At 43.0% G+C, this 19328-nt stretch overlaps 1 protein-coding gene across 1 annotated transcript in view; it reads right to left on the bottom strand.

Moving 5' to 3' along the window:
• The window catches only part of HS2ST1 (heparan sulfate 2-O-sulfotransferase 1), a 115450-nt gene that overhangs the window by 23517 nt on the left and 72605 nt on the right, over positions 1-19328 (bottom strand). The window contains exon 2 of the mRNA XM_044301794.1: positions 17152-17390. Within this exon, the coding sequence (XP_044157729.1) occupies positions 17152-17390 (239 nt within the window). The remainder of the gene's footprint in view (positions 1-17151; positions 17391-19328) is intronic.

Here is a 19328-nt window from a genome sequence, read left to right as displayed (position 1 = left end):
ATCAAAACTGGTGGAAAGAAAAAGTAGAGCCATTGTCCACAGCAACCAAATAGAGAAGGGGAGAAGTGAATGTGAAATAAGTCAGGGTACAGTCACACATGGCAGGCCAAAATGGGAACAAACTATATAATTACATGGGGCTGCGCTTCCAAAGTAACGCCAATCCGCCAGAAGGCTACGTGTTTGCTGCCAGCTGTGACGTGGTACATAACAGCAGTAAAATTGTGCAAAAAAAGGGTGACAAATTTTTGCTGCTGTAGGGTAACTGCTGGGGCCCCGTACTGCACCAATACCACCGTCTCTACCAAGGGGAGCTGTATTATGTCCACTGGATGAGAGAGGGAGATGGGTACAATGTCAAGAGGGAGATGGGTAAATGTTCCGGCAAAACGGATCGGGTTTTCCGTTCTGGGCATGCACAGACCTTTAAAAATGCAAAAAAAAAATATATATATACCAGAGATGTTTTTCCGGATGACACCGGAGAGACAGATCTGGTATTTCAATGCATTTGTTAGACGGATCCGCATGGTCTATATCACTTCCAGATCTGGAGATTTCAGGTTGCAGTTGATAGGGAGATGAGCTGTGGCTTCTCTGCACTTCAGCAATGATAGATATGCGAGGGGGCCATGGGGGGAATTATACTGTGTAAGGGGGCCACTGGGGGTAATTATACTGTGTGAGGGCCCTTAACACAGTATAATGACCCCCAGTGTCCCCCTATACAGTTTAATGAACCCCAGAGCCCCCCATAAAGTATAATGACCCCCAGTACCCCCAATTCAATATAATGACCCCAGTAGCACCCCGTACAGTATAATGACCCCCTTTGGCCCCCTCACAGACTATATTAACCCCTAGTGCCCACTATTCTGTATAATTACCCCCAGTGACCCCCATACAGTATATTGTCCCCCAGTGCCCCCTCCATACAGTATGACCCCCCACTGCAGTTTCATTGCTGAGTACTTTGTGCAAAATACCACAAGGGGGGCCACAGCGTCTATCGCTCACATGAACCTGGAGCCGGCCCTGACAAGCGTATAAACTAGAACAATTAATAGAAATAACTGTTACTTTCAGAAAAATTGTGGTGCCTGCATGTGAAGTGTTAACAAACCTTTTTACTTTTATTAGTAAACTCATTTTCAGAATTCTCCACATTTTACTGCAATTTCCTACTTTTTATAGAGGGTGTTAATGAGATTAACATGAAAGGATGACAGACATCTTCCAGAAGCCTCAGAAGCGTCTTCTTTTGCTGTAAGGCCTCTTCAAACACGTTGTTTTCCGTGTCTTTTAAATTGCACATAAAAGCAGTTACATAAACGTATGCCGCCTGAAAGGGCTGTCTGCATATGAGGTATTTATGGCATAGCCAAAATCTCCAAGATATGCCAAAAATGTCGGACAGGTGAGACCATCACCCTTTAGTAGACCTCACCACTTTCTCCTTCAAAACCTATGGGAGTTACAGATAAAGCACAGCAAGCCTTGCTCGTTTCTTTATGCAACTGGCTATAGGGTGAGGAACTCGAGGCGAGAGCCACTGCTACCTGCCCTTTATATCTTGTGATCGCTATAAATCTCAAAAATGGGAATACCCTTTCAATCCTTGCCCCATATTTATTTGAGTCTTTACTGTAGTGTTTTTTTTTTTTATTAGCATGCCAATTATCATTTTTAGTGGCTCTTTAGGTCAGTCTAAAGCTGAATGTTTGGGCCGACTGAGCAGCCGATTGTCGGGAAGGAATCGTTCTTTCCCGACAGTTGGCTGCGCGTTCAGTGAGGGCGACCACTGGATTTACATGCAGCGATCTCCTTCACTGTATGAGGAGGGGAGAATCGCCATTGTGATCCCTCGTCCCCATACAGCTGCATTGTTTCTGGGCAGTACAGGCCGTTTAGACCGCACAATCTGCTGCCCAGAAACAATGGACGACAGGATCACCCGATGAACTAGCATTTCGCTCGTGATCGGAAGCACATTTACATGGCCAGTTTGTCCTCAATGACCATTCGAAGGAACGCTCGTTCTGGATAAACTGGCCAAGTGTCAGGCCATGTAAATGCGCCTTAAGCTTCCTAGACACTCCAGGTTTGATCACTTCCCTTAAGTTAAAAGGGTTGTCCAACTTTCAAACATTTTTGGGCACATCCCCCCCACCGGATCTGTGGAGGGAAGTGTACTTACCTGTTCCCCGCCTCTCGATTTTGGCTCCTTCAGTCCACTGCCGCATTCACTGTGCTCTGGTACTCATTTGTCAACTTCTGGAATGTGCCGCTGCACCCAATGACTGGCTGCAGAAGTGACGTGTACCCCGAGCAGCATGTGACCCTGTGACATGCCGGAAGATGACAAAATGCAAAGCATTGAGGGGGCCGGCACAAAGGGGAGGGGAGCAGGTAAGAATGCTTACCTCCACAGGAATGGTGGGGAGGGATGGAAGGGACTACCCAAAGTGTTTGAAAGCTGGATAACCCAGCTTTTTTTATTTTTTTTTAAGAGAACCTGTCACTTCTCCTGACATGCCCGTTTTAAATAGCTTCATGCATTCCCCACGTAATAACAATTCTGGAGCATCTATTCTTATGGCTCTATGTTGTACCATTCCTTTATTATTTCTACTAGAAGTTATGAATAATTGCTAGCAGTCTGCAGTAAGGGTACAGAGGGGCGGTAACAAGTTGAAGGGGTGTACCTGCACAGTCTGCAGCAACGGCAGCAGTGATTGGATAGAGTCCAATCAGGAACACACGCTCAACTGGTTACCGCCCCTCTGTACCCTTACTGCAGACTGCTAGCAATTTATTCATATGTTCTAGTAAAAATAATAAAGAAATGGCACAACATAGAGCCATAAGAATAGAAGTGTTATTACATGTAGGAGAGGTGACAGGTCCACATGCTGCAGATTCTGTTGCAGAAAATGTCTCCTGGGTGCAGATTACTGAAATCCATGTGCTTCCCACCAAAACAACCCCGTTCAAATGGATGGAACAGATTTTCAGTTGCAGACATTTCTGCAAAGAAATTTGCCACGTGTGAAGGCGCCCTAAGAGGTAAAGAGTCAAAAAGTCCAAAGTCTGCAGTAGGCTAGGGTACTTTCACACTAGCGTTTTTTCTAATCAGTTTTATCCCCATGCATTCTGAATGGAGAGAAATCCGTTCAGGATGCATCAGGATGTCTTCAGTTCAGTCACTGAATGGCGTTTTGGACGCAGGAAATACCACAGCATGCTGCGGTATTATCTTAGTAGAAATTTCCGGATCAGTTGCCAGAAAGCCGGATCTGGCATTAATTTACATTGAAATGTATTAGTGCCGGATCCGGAATTAAAGATGCCGCAATGCCGGATCCGTCCTGTGCAGACCGGTAAAAAATGTGAAAAAAAATTATATAACGGATCTGCTTCTCCGGATGACATCCAGAGAGACGGATCCGTTCTTGCATTGCATTTGTAAGATCGGTTATTGGGCTAATTAACCGCAAAACACATACGGTCGTGTGCATGTAGCCTTTAGGGTATTTATGATCACTTTTTCCTACATTTTTAGGAAGCAGGATGGAATTCTCAAGGATTTTTGCCTGTGTACAGTTCAGGTTAAATGACATGATCATTTTATAGTTCAAATAGATGCAGAAGGGGCAATTCAAATCATGTGCATATTTTTCTTTTCATTTGAGCAATTTTTGAACGTTTTATTAAACTTTTTAGTCTCCGTAGTGGACATGTGATCACTTAACTGCTCAAATAATACTTATAGATGCCTGTCAACTTAGCACTCGTTCACATCTCCGTCAAGTAGACCCGGCTGCCTGATCCGGCACAAATAAGGGCCATCGGGCGGACAGTAAACAGTCACGTTTTGTTTGGCTGAAACCTGGCTTTTTTGCCACAAAATGGCCGAATCACCGCCGGACCCTATTACAGAAGATCCAGCTGTTAACTAGAGAATCCGGCAATGCCGGATCCAGCGAAGTCTAGCAAGCTTTTCTCTGCCGGAATAGCACGTCAGATCTGCTTGATGGAGATGGGAATGAGGCCTTAGCGCCCATCTTTATAATAGGTTTATTAGGTCGGTTTTAGCAACATGTATACAAAGCTAGTGGATCTGGGGGTCAAAACTAGGCCCCCAGCTGCTAGGACAACCCATCAGCATGCCTCAATCATGCCAGCACTGCACAGATTAAGACAGTATACAATACACGGTCTCAATGTCAAGCAGCAGCTGCAAAAGCAAATAAGACTTTATTGTATATAAAAATAACTAAATAAAAAAAAAACGGTGAAGTAAGAGTGTCACTCTACAAACCCGTTACAATCTGTCGGAGGAGTTTTTTTACTCTTCCATTTCTGGCTTTAAAAACATGAACCTGTTACTGAGATATAAACAACCCAGGTACCCTGGTTTTCCTCAGGGAACGAGTCCTGTTTATAAACAATACAACTCCCCTCTACAGAGGATTTCTATACCCAAAAGGGTTTCATCACCTTTAATAGAATGCTAATAATGGCTATTGCCGTGCGCTCGGTAGCGGAGTCCTGCTGCAAGTTGTGGTAGAAAAAGTCATTAACCTACATTTTTTTTAGTTTGCTTTGCATTTGTAGCACAGGTTGGAGAGAAGTGTAGTAGACGCTTGGTTCCTACCCTGCAGAAACACTGGACTACAGTTGCAAACGTCAAATATCTGAAGCCTTCCCTGGATGTAGAAGCAGCCACGAGCGCTGTACTAGAGAACCCTCCTACACACGCTGACTTGAGAACATATCGCTCCCCCCAAACTGACTTAGTAGGAAGGTTATTATCCGATATTTGGTATGTAGCAGGTTTAAATAAGATAAGCCATGATGGTAAATAAAAAAAAATAAAAAATCCTTTGGCAAGCCAGAGTCATCCGTGGACCACAAAACCGTTGTGTGCAGGAGGCTTAAGCCTGAGAAAAGCTGGGTAAAAACCTTCAATGGGAGCAGCCTTCCTAAAAATGTGAGGACAACTCACAAACTTTTCTATTTTTTTTTATTTTTTTTTGGGGGGGGGGGGGGGGAAGGGGGGGCGGGCAGTGTCACGTTTTCATGATTTCTTTAGTTCTAAGCAGGTAATATAATTAGTGTCAATGGGTCAGGAGTTATCACAGGTACATTATTCATTTTGTGGAATAATGACCAGCAGATGGGCTATGAGGAACATTGGTTTAGGGGGTCTGGTATAGTGTTTGTTTTTGTTTAAGGGGTCTGGTATGGGATTTTTGGGAGGGTCTTGTCTAGGATGTATTTGATTAGGGGATCTGATCTGCAGTCTGTATTTAGGGGGTCTAGTCGGGGATCTGTATTTATATCTATGGGTTCTACATTTGTATAGGCCTGGTATAGGGTTTGTATTTGCTTAGGGCAGGGGTGCCCAACCTGGGGCCCTCCAGCTGTTGCAAAACTACAACTCCCAGCATGCCTGGACAGCCTACAGCTATTATGGAATGCTGGGAGTTGGTTTTGTAACAGCTGGAGAGCCACAGGTTGAGCATCCCTGGTTTAGGGGGTTGTCTTTGTTTGAGGTCTATAGTTGTTTTAGGGGGCTGCTATATGGTTTGTTTTTGTTTAAAGGGGTTCTCCGGGAATTAAGAAAATGAAAATACTTAAAGAGGATCTTCTCATCCAATCAGAGCGCCCCGCTCTTAGCCAAGGAAAAGGAGCTCAAGTTCTCACGGGAGAAGGAGCTGCGATTCTCACGAGAACTTGAGCTCCTTCTCCCTGGCTAAGAGCGGGGTGCTCTGATTGGATGCGCTCGCAGCCAGGGAGAAGATAACCGCGCGTAGGACAAATTCAAGTCCCCGCCTCGTTGAACCGAATTGCCTTATTAGCATATGAGGCGCCAAAACAAACTAGGGACGAAAGGGAGGTCCTTTGAAAAAATTAAAAAATTGCGGAAAGACATCACTGGGGGCCGCACTGTAAGGTAATATAACTATTTCATTACATGTATCCTGGTGAAAGGTGCTCTTTAAATATTACTTTATTAAAAATATATTCCAATACCTTTCATCAGTTATAATGTTTTGTTAAGGGAACAATCATTTAGGAGAAATAAAATGGCCGTTGTTCCATTAGTACACTCAAAACCTGTCCTAATCACACAGGAGGATAAGTTACTTCAGGACACTGAGGTAAAGAGCTGCCTCATCCTCCTCATTGCTCTACTTGTCAGGGATTATGATCCTGAATACAGATGATAAGATGTTAAGCTCAGTCTATGTAGGAATGGAGTTTATGAGGAGACACAGAACAGACGGTGGTAATGGAGACTACATAAAAGTGCTGCTGCACATTATCCACACCCCTCCATCCTCTCTGTACTTCATGTCTCCCCATAACCTCCATTCCTACAGAGATTGAGCTGAAGAAGATCTTATCAGCTGTATTCAGGATCATAATCCCCGACAGGCAGAGCAGAGAGGAGGATGAGGCGGCTCTTTAGCTCAGTGTTATGAAGTAACTTGTCCTGCTGTGTGATTAGCATAGGTTTTGTGTGCACTAATAGGACGGCAGCCATTTTATTTCCTCTCCTGATTGCTCCCCAGACAAAGTGAGGCATTATAAATAATAAAAGGTATTTGGGAATATACAGTGAGGAACAGAAGTATTTGAACACCCTGCAATTTTGAAAGTTCTCCCACTCCACCAAATCATGGAGGGGTCTGAAATTCACATTGTAGGTGCATTCCCACTCAATGAGACAGAATTAAAATAAAATAAAAATAAAAAAAAATTAGGAAAATCACATTGTATGATTTTAAAAGAAGCTATTTGTCTTCCACTGCTGAACATAAGTATTTAAACACCTGGGAAGCAGCAAGAATTCTGGCTCACAAAGACCTGTTACTGTGCCTTTAAAAAGTCCACCTCTACGTCACTCATTAATCTAACTTAGTAGCACCTGTCTGAGCTCTTTAAACACACCTGTCCACCCCACAGTCAGTCAGACGACAACTACTACCATGGGCAAGACCAAAGAGCAGTCAAAAGATACCAGAGACAAAATTGTGGACCTCCACAAGGCTGGAAAAGGCTACGGGGCAATCGCCAAGCAGCTTGGTGAAAATAGATCAACTGTTGGAGCAATTGTTAGAAAATGGAAGAGGCCAGGGGTTGGATTCAAATTTTTAACAGGTTCCCTACTCAGCGGTGGATACGCAGCGCGTCACGAGTCATGACACATATATACATACACCATATATATGCAACACAGTCACGACATATTTACATACACCATATATACACTACACACATACCACTCAACTTTTAAAAAGCCTTAGGCCCCCTCTTTGTTATTACTGTAATGGCCCCCTCTTTGTTATTACTGTAACGGCCCCCTCTTTGTTATTACTGTAACGGCCCCCTCTTTGTTATTACTGTAACGGCCCCCTCTTTGTTATTACTGTAACGGCCCCCTCTTTGTTATTACTGTAACGGCCCCCTCTTTGTTATTACTGTAACGGCCCCCTCTTTGTTATTACTGTAACGGCCCCCTCTTTGTTATTACTGTAACGGCCCCCTCTTTGTTATTACTGTAACGGCCCCTCTTTGTTATTACTGTAACGGCCCCCTCTTTGTTATTACTGTAACGGCCCCCTCTTTGTTATTACTGTAACGGCCCCCTCTTTGTTATTACTGTAACGGCCCCCTCTTTGTTATTACTGTAACGGCCCCCTCTTTGTTATTACTGTAACGGCCCCCTCTTTGTTATTACTGTAACGGCCCCCTCTTTGTTATTACTGTAACGGCCCCCTCTTTGTTATTACTGTAACGGCCCCCTCTTTGTTATTACTGTAACGGCCCCCTCTTTGTTATTACTGTAACGGCCCCCTCTTTGTTATTACTGTAACGGCCCCCTCTTTGTTATTACTGTAACGGCCCCCTCTTTGTTATTACTGTAACGGCCCCCTCTTTGTTATTACTGTAACGGCCCCCTCTTTGTTATTACTGTAACGGCCCCCTCTTTGTTATTACTGTAACGGCCCCCTCTTTGTTATTACTGTAACGGCCCCCTCTTTGTTATTACTGTAACGGCCCCCTCTTTGTTATTACTGTAACGGCCCCCTCTGTTATTACTGTAACGGCCCCCTCTTTGTTATTATTATAACGGCCCACTCTTTATTATTAATATAACGGCCCCCACTTTATTATTAATATAATGGCCCCCACTTTATTATTAATATAATGGCCCCCACTTTATTATTAATATAATGGCCCCCTCTTTGTTATTACTGTAACGGCCCCCTCTTTGTTATTACTGTAACGGCCCCCTCTTTGTTATTACTGTAACGGCCCCCTCTTTGTTATTAATGTAATGGCCCCCTCTTTATTATTAATATAATGGCCCCCTCTTTGTTATTAATGTAATGGCCCCCTCTTTGTTATTAATGTAATGGCTCCCCACTTTATTATTAATATAATGGCCCCCACTTTATTATTAATATAATGGCCCCCACTTTATTATTAATGTAATGGCCCCCTCTTTATTATTAATGTAATGGCCCCCTCTTTGTTATTAAAGTGGGGGCCATTATATTAATAATAAAGTGGGGGCCATTATATTAATAATAAAGTGGGGGCCATTACATTAAAAATAAAGAGTGGGCCATTATAATAATAATAAAGAGGGGGCCCCCTCTTTGTTATTACTGTAACGGCCCCCTCTTTATTATTATTATAATGGCCCACTCTTTATTTTTAATGTAATGGCCCCCACTTTATTATTAATGTAATGGCCCCCTCTTTGTTATTAAAGTGGGGGCCATTATATTAATAATAAAGTGGGGGCCATTACATTAAAAATAAAGAGTGGGCCATTATAATAATAATAAAGAGGGGGCCGTTACAGTAATATTATAATGGCCCACTCTTTATTTTTAATGTAATGGCCCCCACTTTATTATTAATATAATGGCCCCCACTTTAATAACAAAGAGGGGGCCATTACATTAATAATAAAGAGGGGGCCATTACATTAATAATAAAGAGGGGGCCATTACATAGTGGAGTACCGCTTAAAAAAGCTGCTCTTACTCTGTGGGCAAAATAGATGTGTTTCCCTGTGTGTGGCCACCTTAAATATTGTCATCAACCCCATCCTATAACTCTTGTTTGGCTAAAAGAATCTAAACATTGGGTCAGGATGAGGGGAAGGTGGAGTAGGCACCTGCTTAGGAGAAATAATTAATACTTACCTCTCTCTCCTTCACAGCTTGTGGCATCCTGGTACAGGCGGTCACCAATGCCTCGCTCACTGTGCCTTCCCGCGCCGCGTCATCGCGTCATCTCGCGAGATCCGCCGCAGGAGGTCACAGTGAGGTACGTGACTAAGTCCTGCGTCGCACCTCAACTGAAGCCGCTCCCCCGGCCCCTCCTCACTTCGCCTGCCCAGCTGCCCTGCACAGTGCGCGTCACACAGGGCCTCTCCTCTCGGCTTCCGCTCCGCCCCCACCCCTATAGCTACGTCACTGGTGCAGGCGCAGCTGCAGGACCGGGTCGGGATCCCTGCTTCTCACCGGTTCTGCGAACCGCCTGTAATTTTAACAAACGGTTCGGCAGAACCGGAGAGAACCGGCTGGATCCCATGCCTGGAAGAGGCTAAAGACGACTGTCAGTCTCCCTCGGACTGGGGCTCCATGCAAGATCTTACCTCATGGGGTATCACTGATGATCAGAAAGGTGAGTAATCAGCCCAGAACTACAAGGGAGGAGCTGGTCAATGACATGAAGAGAGCTGGGACCACAGTTTCAAAGGTCACTGTCGGTAGAACACTACGTCATTATATTTACAAATCATGCATTGCACGGAAGGTTCCCCTGCTCAAGTCATCACATGTCCAGGCCCGTCTAAAGTTTGCCAATGAACATCTGGATGATCCAGAGGAGGGATGGGAGAAAGTCGTGTGGTCAGATAAGACCAAAGTAGAACTTTTTGGTCTAAACTTCACTCGTCGTGTTTGGAGGAAAAAGAAGGATGAGTTGCATCCCAAGAACACCATCCCTACCGTGAAGCATGGGGGTGGTAACATCATGCTTTGGGGGTGCTTTTCTGCGAAGGGGACAGGATGGCTGCACTGTGTTAAGGAGAGGATGAATGGGGCCATTTATTGTGAGATTTTGAGCAACAACCTCCTTCCCTCAGTCAGAGCATTGAAGATGGGTCGTGGCTGGGTCTTCCAACATGACAACGACACAAAGCACACAGCCAGGATAACCAAGGAGTGGCTCTGTAAGAAGCATATCAAGGTTCTGGAGTGGCCTAGCCAGTCTCCAGACCTAAATCCAATAGAACATCTTTGGAGGGAGCTGAAACTCTGTGTTGCTCAGCGACAGCCCCGAAACCTGACAGATCTAGAGGAGATCTGTGTGGAGGAGTGGGCCAAAATTCCTGTTCCAGTGTGTGCAAACCTGGTTAAGAATTCAGGAAACGTTTGACCTCTGCAATTCCAGAAAAAAGGCTTCTGTACTAAATATTAACACTGATTTTCTCAGGTGTTTAAATACTTATGTTCAGCAGTGAAAGATAGGCTACTTTCACACCTGCGTGTAGGTGCGGATCCGTCTGGCATCTCCACGGACGGATCCGCACCTATAATTCAAATGCTGGTTTCCGTTCAGAACAGATCCGTTTGCATTACTCTGTAAAAAAACAAAAAAAATAATCTAAGTGTAAGTCAAACGGATCCGTCCTGACTTACATTGAAAGTCAATGGGGGACGGACCAGTTTACAATTGCACCATATTGTGCCAGTGAGAAACGGATCCGTCCCCATTGACTTACATTGTAAGTCAGGACGGATCCATTTGGCTCCGCATCGTCAGGTGAACACCAAAGCGCTGTTTTGGTGTCCGTTTTGGTGTCCGCCTCCAGAGTGGAATAGAGGCGGAACGGAGGCAAACTGATGCATTCTGAGCGGATCCTTATCCATTCAGAATGCATTGGGGCTAAACTGATCCGTTTTGGCTCGTTTGTGAGAGCCCTAAAACGTATCTCACAAGCGGACCCAGAAACACCAGTGTGAAAATAGCCATAAATAAGGTCTTTTAAAATCATACAATGTGATTTCCTGAATTTTTTTTTTATTCTGTCTCAGAGTGGGAATGCAGACCCCTCCATTATTTCTAAGTGGGAGAACTTGCAAAATCTCAGGGTGTTCAAATACTTCTGTTCCTCACTGTATTTATAATAAAGTAATATTTAAGTATTTTCACTTTCTTAAGTGTCTGGTATGGGGTTTGCATTAGCTTAGGGGGTCTTTTCTTGGTTTGTATTTTGGGGGTCTAGTATGGAGTGTGTATTTGTTTATGCGGTCTGGTATGGCTTTTGTATTTTTAGAGGGTCTGGTCTAGGGTGTATGCGATTAGGGGATCTAGTCTGCAGTCTGTATTTAGGAGGTCTAGTCTAGGATCTGTGGGGGAGATTTATCAAAACTGGTATGAAGTAGAACTGGCTTAGTTGCCTATAGCAACCAATCAGATTCCACCTTTCACAACTCCTTTGGGAAATGTGGAATCTGATTGGTTGCTATGGGCAACTAAGCCAGTTCTACTTTACACCAGTTTGATAAATCCCCCTGTATTATTTCTACCTACAGGTTTTACCTTTGTTTAGTGCAGGCATCCTCAAACTGCGGCCCTCCAGCTGTTGCAAAACGACAACTCCCAGCATGCCCAAACAGCCTACAGAAGGGCATTGTGGGAGTTGTAGTTTTACAACAGCTGGAGGGCCGCAGTTTGAGGATGCCTGGTTTAGTGGACGTGGTCTGTTTTTTAGGGGGTCTGGTTTGGGTTTAAGAGGTCTATTCTGGTGTGGGGTATTTGTTTAGTGGGTCTTGTGTGGGATTGTGTTTGTATTAATTTGGGGTGTGATAAAGTGGGTCATATGTACCACTTCTGACTGGGAGCAAGCCCTAGATAAATAGGCATGGAATATGTGAAAAACGTTCGCACAAAGCCTACGGTATGTAAGTGCATTTTTCCATAGCTGCACCTCTACTACACATGCAAATAACTCCTCTTGCGCCTACGGATACAAAATGAAATTCCGAGGATTAGGTAGTTGCTATTTATGCATTATTTTTTTACTATATTCACAAAAGGTAGGTTCATCAAAAGGAGGCCCTTCACAATAAGTGCACCTGATGCGAACAGGAATGATGAAAGAATCCTACCACCCGTAATCAATGGAAAAAATAAAACACACGTAATAGTGGATTTTCAGCAGGAGCGTTACATGAGCGATTACTTTCATATTCAGAAGCCTTTCTGGATTAGACTGCATATTAAAAATCCACGGCAGATCAGACAGCCCCCATGGAGAAAGAAATATGGAAAATATTTTTTTTTACACTGTGCCTCCATAATACAGCAATATCTGCTCCCTTGTCTATTTGTCATATGAAATGATTAGGTGCAAGGCACAGTGTGCGCGCTATAGGAAATCTACTTCTAACCATATTCTGTACCTCAAGGAACAAAACAATACATAAAGATGGGAATAAACAAATGAGTCTGCGGAGCTGGAGGGTTTATGGGAGCAAATTCTAACACAAAAAAATAATTAAAAGGGAAAAACTGGGTTCAATCAACTGCTAACCGAGTGAGGAAGATAAGAAACGTGACCCTAAAAGCAAACTATGCCAAGATACATAATTGGGGTTCCTACATTGGTGGATTTTCTTTTTTAACCACAAAAAAAAAAAATGGCATGGAAACCACTTACGGTGTTATGACATTTTCTTTTGCGTAACCATCACCAGCAGATTTATTTCCAGCCGGAAGCTCGTGGGGCATGCCCTTTCTGCTGTAGCTCTCTCCCCATCACAGTTCATGGGGTGCATCCTTTCTGCAGCAGCACCCTTCCTGTAAATGTCACAGCTTCTACCAGTAGATAAAGCTGGTGACAGTTGAAGGACGGAACTGAGCATGTGCGACCGCTACAATTGGTGGACAGGTGAACAAAAGAAAATACCAGAGGGTGCCATTATAATGAAGTAAAGAGAATACCTCACAATTGGGGCATATCTGAAACTGAAAAATTAAAAAAAGTAACTAGTTTTCTCATGATCTATCTATATATATATATATATATATATATATATATATATATATATATATATATTTATATATTATATCTATATATAGATATATTTATTTATTATTTTAATATATATATTATTAAAATAATATGTAATGGTAGAACAACCCCTTTAAGGAAAACCCCAATTAAAAATTCTTCCAAGGGTGAAGAAAATGATTGGTGCACTATAATGCCATAATGGTCAGGCTGTCCTCAGCGTACTTGCGTCCCCATGTACCGTATACACAACAAATAACCACTATGAATGTGATATAAATCTCCTTGAAGTGGAATCAGTCACCAGGTACCTATTCAGCCGTTTGCATGGACACATAACTGTGGTTCACCTGATTAAAACACTGTTTTTCTTTTGTTGACCCGAGGCTCCGTTCCAGAGTTATGATGCTTTTTCTTGACATGCAAATTGGGCCTTTGGTGCAATGAGGGTGTCACCATTGCTCTTGTAGCATCTAAGCTTCCACTGCTTTGTGGCCAGTCCTTTCATAGCTGCTTTGGTTGACAAGGTCAGGCATTGGGAACACAGGGAGAGGCTGGCTACAGAAATTAGCGGAGTTTGGGTACAACAAGTGTAATAGTGATGCCCCCATTGCACCAATGGCCTAATTTGTATATTGAGGAAAGGTATCGTAACTCTGGAACGGAGCCTATGATCAACTTGACTAAAACAGCGTTTTAGTTAAGTGAACCACAGCTGTGTGTCTATGCGGTTGGATAGTGAGATCGCTGGTGACGGGCTCAAAAATCAACAGTAATAAAAATGGAAGAGGAAGAAAAAATAAATAAAAAAATCTTAAAATGCTCAAGGTGATGCTGACTCGCTGTTAACCCCGCAGCGCCTGACACAATGATGTATTGCGATTGTGTTCGAAGCATAAACCACTGACAGTATGATTCATTTTAAAATACTAACTTTGCATATTTCGGTATATCAATTGTGCAAGATATTCACAAATATCCGCAGCCATGAGGAATGTGCTGAGAATCCCAGGCCCTGCAATTAACAATTCATATTCATATCATGCCGTTACCAGAATGGTAGCAAAAAGTGTTAATTAACCAATTCTACCAAAGGGCGTTTCTCGATGTCTGTATGTTCAGGTAAAGTCTCCTGATTACCAGGGTGCGCAGAGACCTCAGGCCGCACAATAAAACACAGCGCCTCATGTTGTATCTGCTGTTGATTGCACCGCCAGCTCTAGGAGAGGTTCGATAACAATCTGATTGGATGATGTATTTGCATTCAAGTGATCAGGAGCAAGAATGCTCCTGGGGGGGCGCCACTGATTTATTTTTATAGAGACGTAGGCTAAGTTGTGGTGCAAGAGGCAGTAAGAATCCTTAATGAGGTAACAGAAGGGAAAGGATCTAAAGAATCATTTTAACACTCTAAGGCCTCATGCACATCGCCGTTGTTTTGGTCCACATCCCAAAAAGGCGTCTCGGATGCAGACCCATTCACTTCAATGGGGCCGCAAAAGATGCAGAAAGCACTCAGTGTGATGTCCGCATCCGTTGCTCCGTTCCGTGGCCCCGCTAAAAAAAAAAAACAAAAAAAAAAAACAAAAAAAAAAAACACATGTCCTATTCTTGTCCGCGCTTTGCATTTTTTTTATATTAAAGGCTGTCCGTGCCGTTCCGGTTCCGCGCGGACCGAAAAACACACCACGGTCGTGTGCATGAGGCCTAAATGTGTCTACACTCTGCTGGGGTAATCATAAAAATATAATGAAAAACTGAAACTATTATTTGGGGAAAACCATAAAACAAATGTATCACAGACAAAGCAGATGTTGGTTAAATAAGACATCTGGAAGATCTGTGTGTGGAAGAAGCAGTCTAAGGTTGGCCATACACAACAGAGAAAAGTTGGCTGGACCCATCAATTTCAGTCAACCATCTAAAGTTCTGACTCTCCCCAGATAATGGCAGAGGAGAAGAGGGTATGGGATGTAGCGGCGGCACAGCCAGGTAAGTAGAGATGAAATGTAGCTTCAGAATGTTTTCTCTATTGAGGCTCGTTTTACAGGTGACGCGTTTCGAGGCGGAACCGGCCCACTCATCAGACAAAGAGACAGACAAGATGATGGCAGATGCTGGGGAAAGAAGGACTGGACATACTCAGAAGACAATTATTGGGATCAAGCCGTTTGTTCCAAACAATTTCCCGCTTGTCAGAGGAGGTGAGAGCTGCATTTACATACAGAAATCATCTTCTTTGTATGGGAACCAGTGATCGATGCTGTGGACACTCATTCCCACAGAGAATTCTGGGCAGCAGATCCCCGTTTATAGAGCATGATCTGCTGCCTGGAAACTGTTTTGGTACCCACAGCAGTGATGCTTTCACTTGATGAATGAGCGTTTGTTCGTTTAAACGGGTGATCGGCAGCACTTTAACATAGGGCAATTACGAGGAACAAGCTTTCCTAGGAACACTACTTCCTGATAATTGCCCCGATTATAAAGGGGCCTTAAGGCTCTGTTGGGAATTGATGAGGAATACAGTCAGGAGAAGTAGCTGTTGGCTAAAACTGAAGCCTACATCAATGTGCTTGCTTACCTGGCTGCGAGTTCCAGCCCAGGGGGTGGCAAAGCTGGAAGATCCTTAGAAGAACTTCCCCGGCAGATGGCAAGCTCTGGAAGTGAGGCACGTTGGATTGGTTGTGAGGTCAGCCATCACTCAATCCAGCATCGCCACCCCCTGGGCTAGAACTCTCAGCCAGGTAGGCAGAGACATTGATGCAGGCTTTACTTGCAGTGTATGAGATCGTGGCAGCAGAAGGCAGAGATCAGTCAGAGGGTCTGGCACTGCGGTACCACCCTTACTGTGGACTATAAGATGCGAGCACTTTTCAGCAAGATTTTTTCTTGATAAAAAAGTGTCTTATATAAACAAAAAAATATGATAAGTCTCTTCCCTACAAAGCTATAACAGTCGTAAAACCAGAGATATACGACAGGGTCCTCGCACTATAGAGGTACTTTTGTTATTACTGCACTGGTCTACAATATGAAGGGAGACCACCAATGGGTTTTTATCTCTGCAAAATAGCGGCTCTACAAAGTCAAGGAATAAACAGATTTGCTTGACCATATAATTAAGAAAACTGGCGATGATAGGGTCCTCTCCATGTCACAATTACAAAATATAATGCATATAGTCTAATAGTAAGACTATCCTCGCTCCGGTCCTCTTTTAAAAGTCTAAAGGCTGGCCAGGCTAAAGCCACCAATTTTGATGGGACCAGCAGATGGCAGAGCAAGGAAGAACTGGTTACCCAATTTCGACATGCTCAGTTTTGACGATGACACAGTAGGCTTTTCGTGTGTCAAAGGATATAGTGGATATGGGAAAGCTATATATAATATTGGCAGTGAGCAGCCTACAGCCGACAAACTGTACATGACATTAAAAGCAGTTAAAGTCACGATACATATTTTTGCAAAATCTGCTGTGATTTCTGCACAGGCAAAACGGTGGCATTATTACAAACTTTCTTTTCATTTTGAAACTGCACTAAAAATGACAAGCAGAAACTGGTTGCTCTGGCAATACCTACATCTTACAGCTAAATATAGAGCGGTGTTCAGAAATGTCCCCTACAGTGTATGATGAAAAACAAAAAACTCTGCACTGCCAGAGAAATCATAATGCTGCTTTTAGGCAATACAGAACAGAATAATGCACGACCACAGCCAACACATAGGACCCACTGAGCACGGAGGCCCGATGCTTAACACCAATGCTCAGTGGGTCCTAGGTTCAAATCCAACCAAGGACAACATCTGCATGAAGTTTGCATGTCCTCCCTGTGCTTGGGCTACCACACTCCAAAGACATATGGATAGGGAACTTAGATTGTGAGCTCCACTGGGGACAGAGAGTGATGAGAGTATCTGTAAAACGCTATACATGTAAAATAAATAATAAAATAAAGAACCCTAAATCTCACCAACATGACCAAAACGTTACAGAAAAAACAGTGTTCCATTTTAGGGTCAAATATTATTCCTACCTGGTCTTGAAGTGACATCACGGGGTTATTTTTGGTGGTGTTAATGTGAAGCACGTGGTATTTGTTTTTTGCACATAGGTCATAGGCTATGTTTGTGAACGAAGTGCTGGCAGTCTTGGGAACTCTATTATAAATAATCAAAATGTCGTCGTCTTCATCGAGCGGGACCTCTTGTCGGGATCCATCCATGGAATGGCGCTGTTCTATTTCCCGTACTTCATGACGTGCGATTGCCCTCTCTGAAATACAGGAGGTACGGAGATGTATTAGTAACACTGACATTAAAAACATTAAGACGGACCATACACCGCTTTTACAATTGTGCAGTTATGTAGTGGACCGATACCGGAAGCCTTAGACCACAGAAAATTACCGATATAACAGATTTTTGACATGTTCACAAAAATACCTGTCTATTATTGGATTGGAAGAAATCAGTCCAACTATTGGGGGCACAGCAGCACATATCGGTGGGGCAGCAGGTCGCAGTATTCATTATTGCTCAAATCAGCTAAAAAGCTGAACATCAACATAGGACTTGGATATTACTATGAACAAATCCATTTTAAACCATTTTCCCCCATTTACTAAAAACTTATCCTATCAGATAACCCCTCTAACATTTCCTATACTGGAACAAACTGTAGGTTTTTTGTGCATTGCATGAATTGGTATTTTTTGTATACAGCTCGTTAACTATAATGTAACATCTGATTGTTGAGTAAAAAAAACTAATATAATATAATTATATATATATATATATATATATATATATATATATATATATATATATATGTATATGTTAATATCACAGCAATGGGTATGCAACAAAATGGTGTGAGCCTGCTCAATCTTTAGGGGACATTAAACATGTTAGAAGCGTAACAGACCCACCAGGCAAGGCACTGACATCTCTACTTTATAAAGTTAGAATCGCTTTGTTATTTCTATTCTTGACCAAAATGAAAAGCTTCTTATAAAGTCTACTAATTATACTATAGATGAAAGCACATAACAAGGTTTCTCGTTAACGAGAAATCAACAAAGCTATTACCCCACCACTAAATATACTGTCTAAGCAGATTACCTCCAGGGATTTGATGCCACACATCGAGAAATGAAAAACAATCCACTGAAGAGGCATTTAGTGTAACATGCTATACTCAACACTCTCAGGCACACTCAAGCATCTCCAGGGCTTTACCCATGTGCAATAACTATCTAGATGTTAGGTATGGTGCTGCTTAAACAAAAAAATAAAATAACGTTCTATTCCATAACCCGTTTCCAACCTTGAGAAGAAGACAGAGTCACTTGTATATTCAATACAACTACCATTTCTAAATGGGTTGTCTCACCTGGACAACCTCTGTTCACAGGTCCTTTAGAGCAGTGTTCCTCAACTCCAGTCCTCCAGGCCCACCTGTCTGTCATGTTTTCAGGATGAGCAGGTGATATAATTAGTGTCAGTGCATCAGGACTTACCACAGGTATTCATTCTGTGGGATATTCTCAAATCATGACCATCAGGTTAGCCCTGAGGTTGAGGAAAACTTCTTTAGGGGAATATGGATTTCACAGAAAAAAGTCCAAAAGAGCTTCCACTGTTTAGCAGCTGATCACTAAGGTTAAAAGACACATGGTCACGGCAGCAGCCTGCAGTGGTGGGGGCTGGAACATCGGCTCCAGCAAATTTACTAACAGAGGCGTAAACTACCGAAAACTTCTCCAGTCAGGGATTGGAGTAGTTTTCCCTCAAGGTGCATGGATTGCTGGAGGTGCACCTAATGTATGATTAGGCGCTTCCTCTGGCAGTAAGGGGGCTATCAAAGACCATCATAAAAAGCTGGTCTTTGATAAAGGACCCTCAGAGACTCATTTATTCAGCATTATTGTCACATATGCATATTCAGTAGGCAGGAACTTTGGGGATATTGGCACAGTGTGATCAGCTACTATTGTTGGAAGAACTTTTTACTAAATTCTAATTGCTTGGGCAATGAAACATTGAACAACACAAACAAATTACGGTAATTTGTTGCCTTCAATCCAAAGACTGTTTGCCTTTAAAATAATACAGCTTATGGTCTACATTACAACCACTCAAATTACAAAATTCTCAGTAAAGGCCCCTTTACATGTGCCAACTTAGCAGGCAATTATTGGGAATGAAGCGC

This window comes from Bufo gargarizans, chromosome 7 (assembly GCF_014858855.1).
Source record: "Bufo gargarizans isolate SCDJY-AF-19 chromosome 7, ASM1485885v1, whole genome shotgun sequence".
Taxonomy (NCBI): domain Eukaryota; kingdom Metazoa; phylum Chordata; class Amphibia; order Anura; family Bufonidae; genus Bufo; species Bufo gargarizans.
This window is presented reverse-complemented; position numbering and strand designations above follow the sequence as displayed.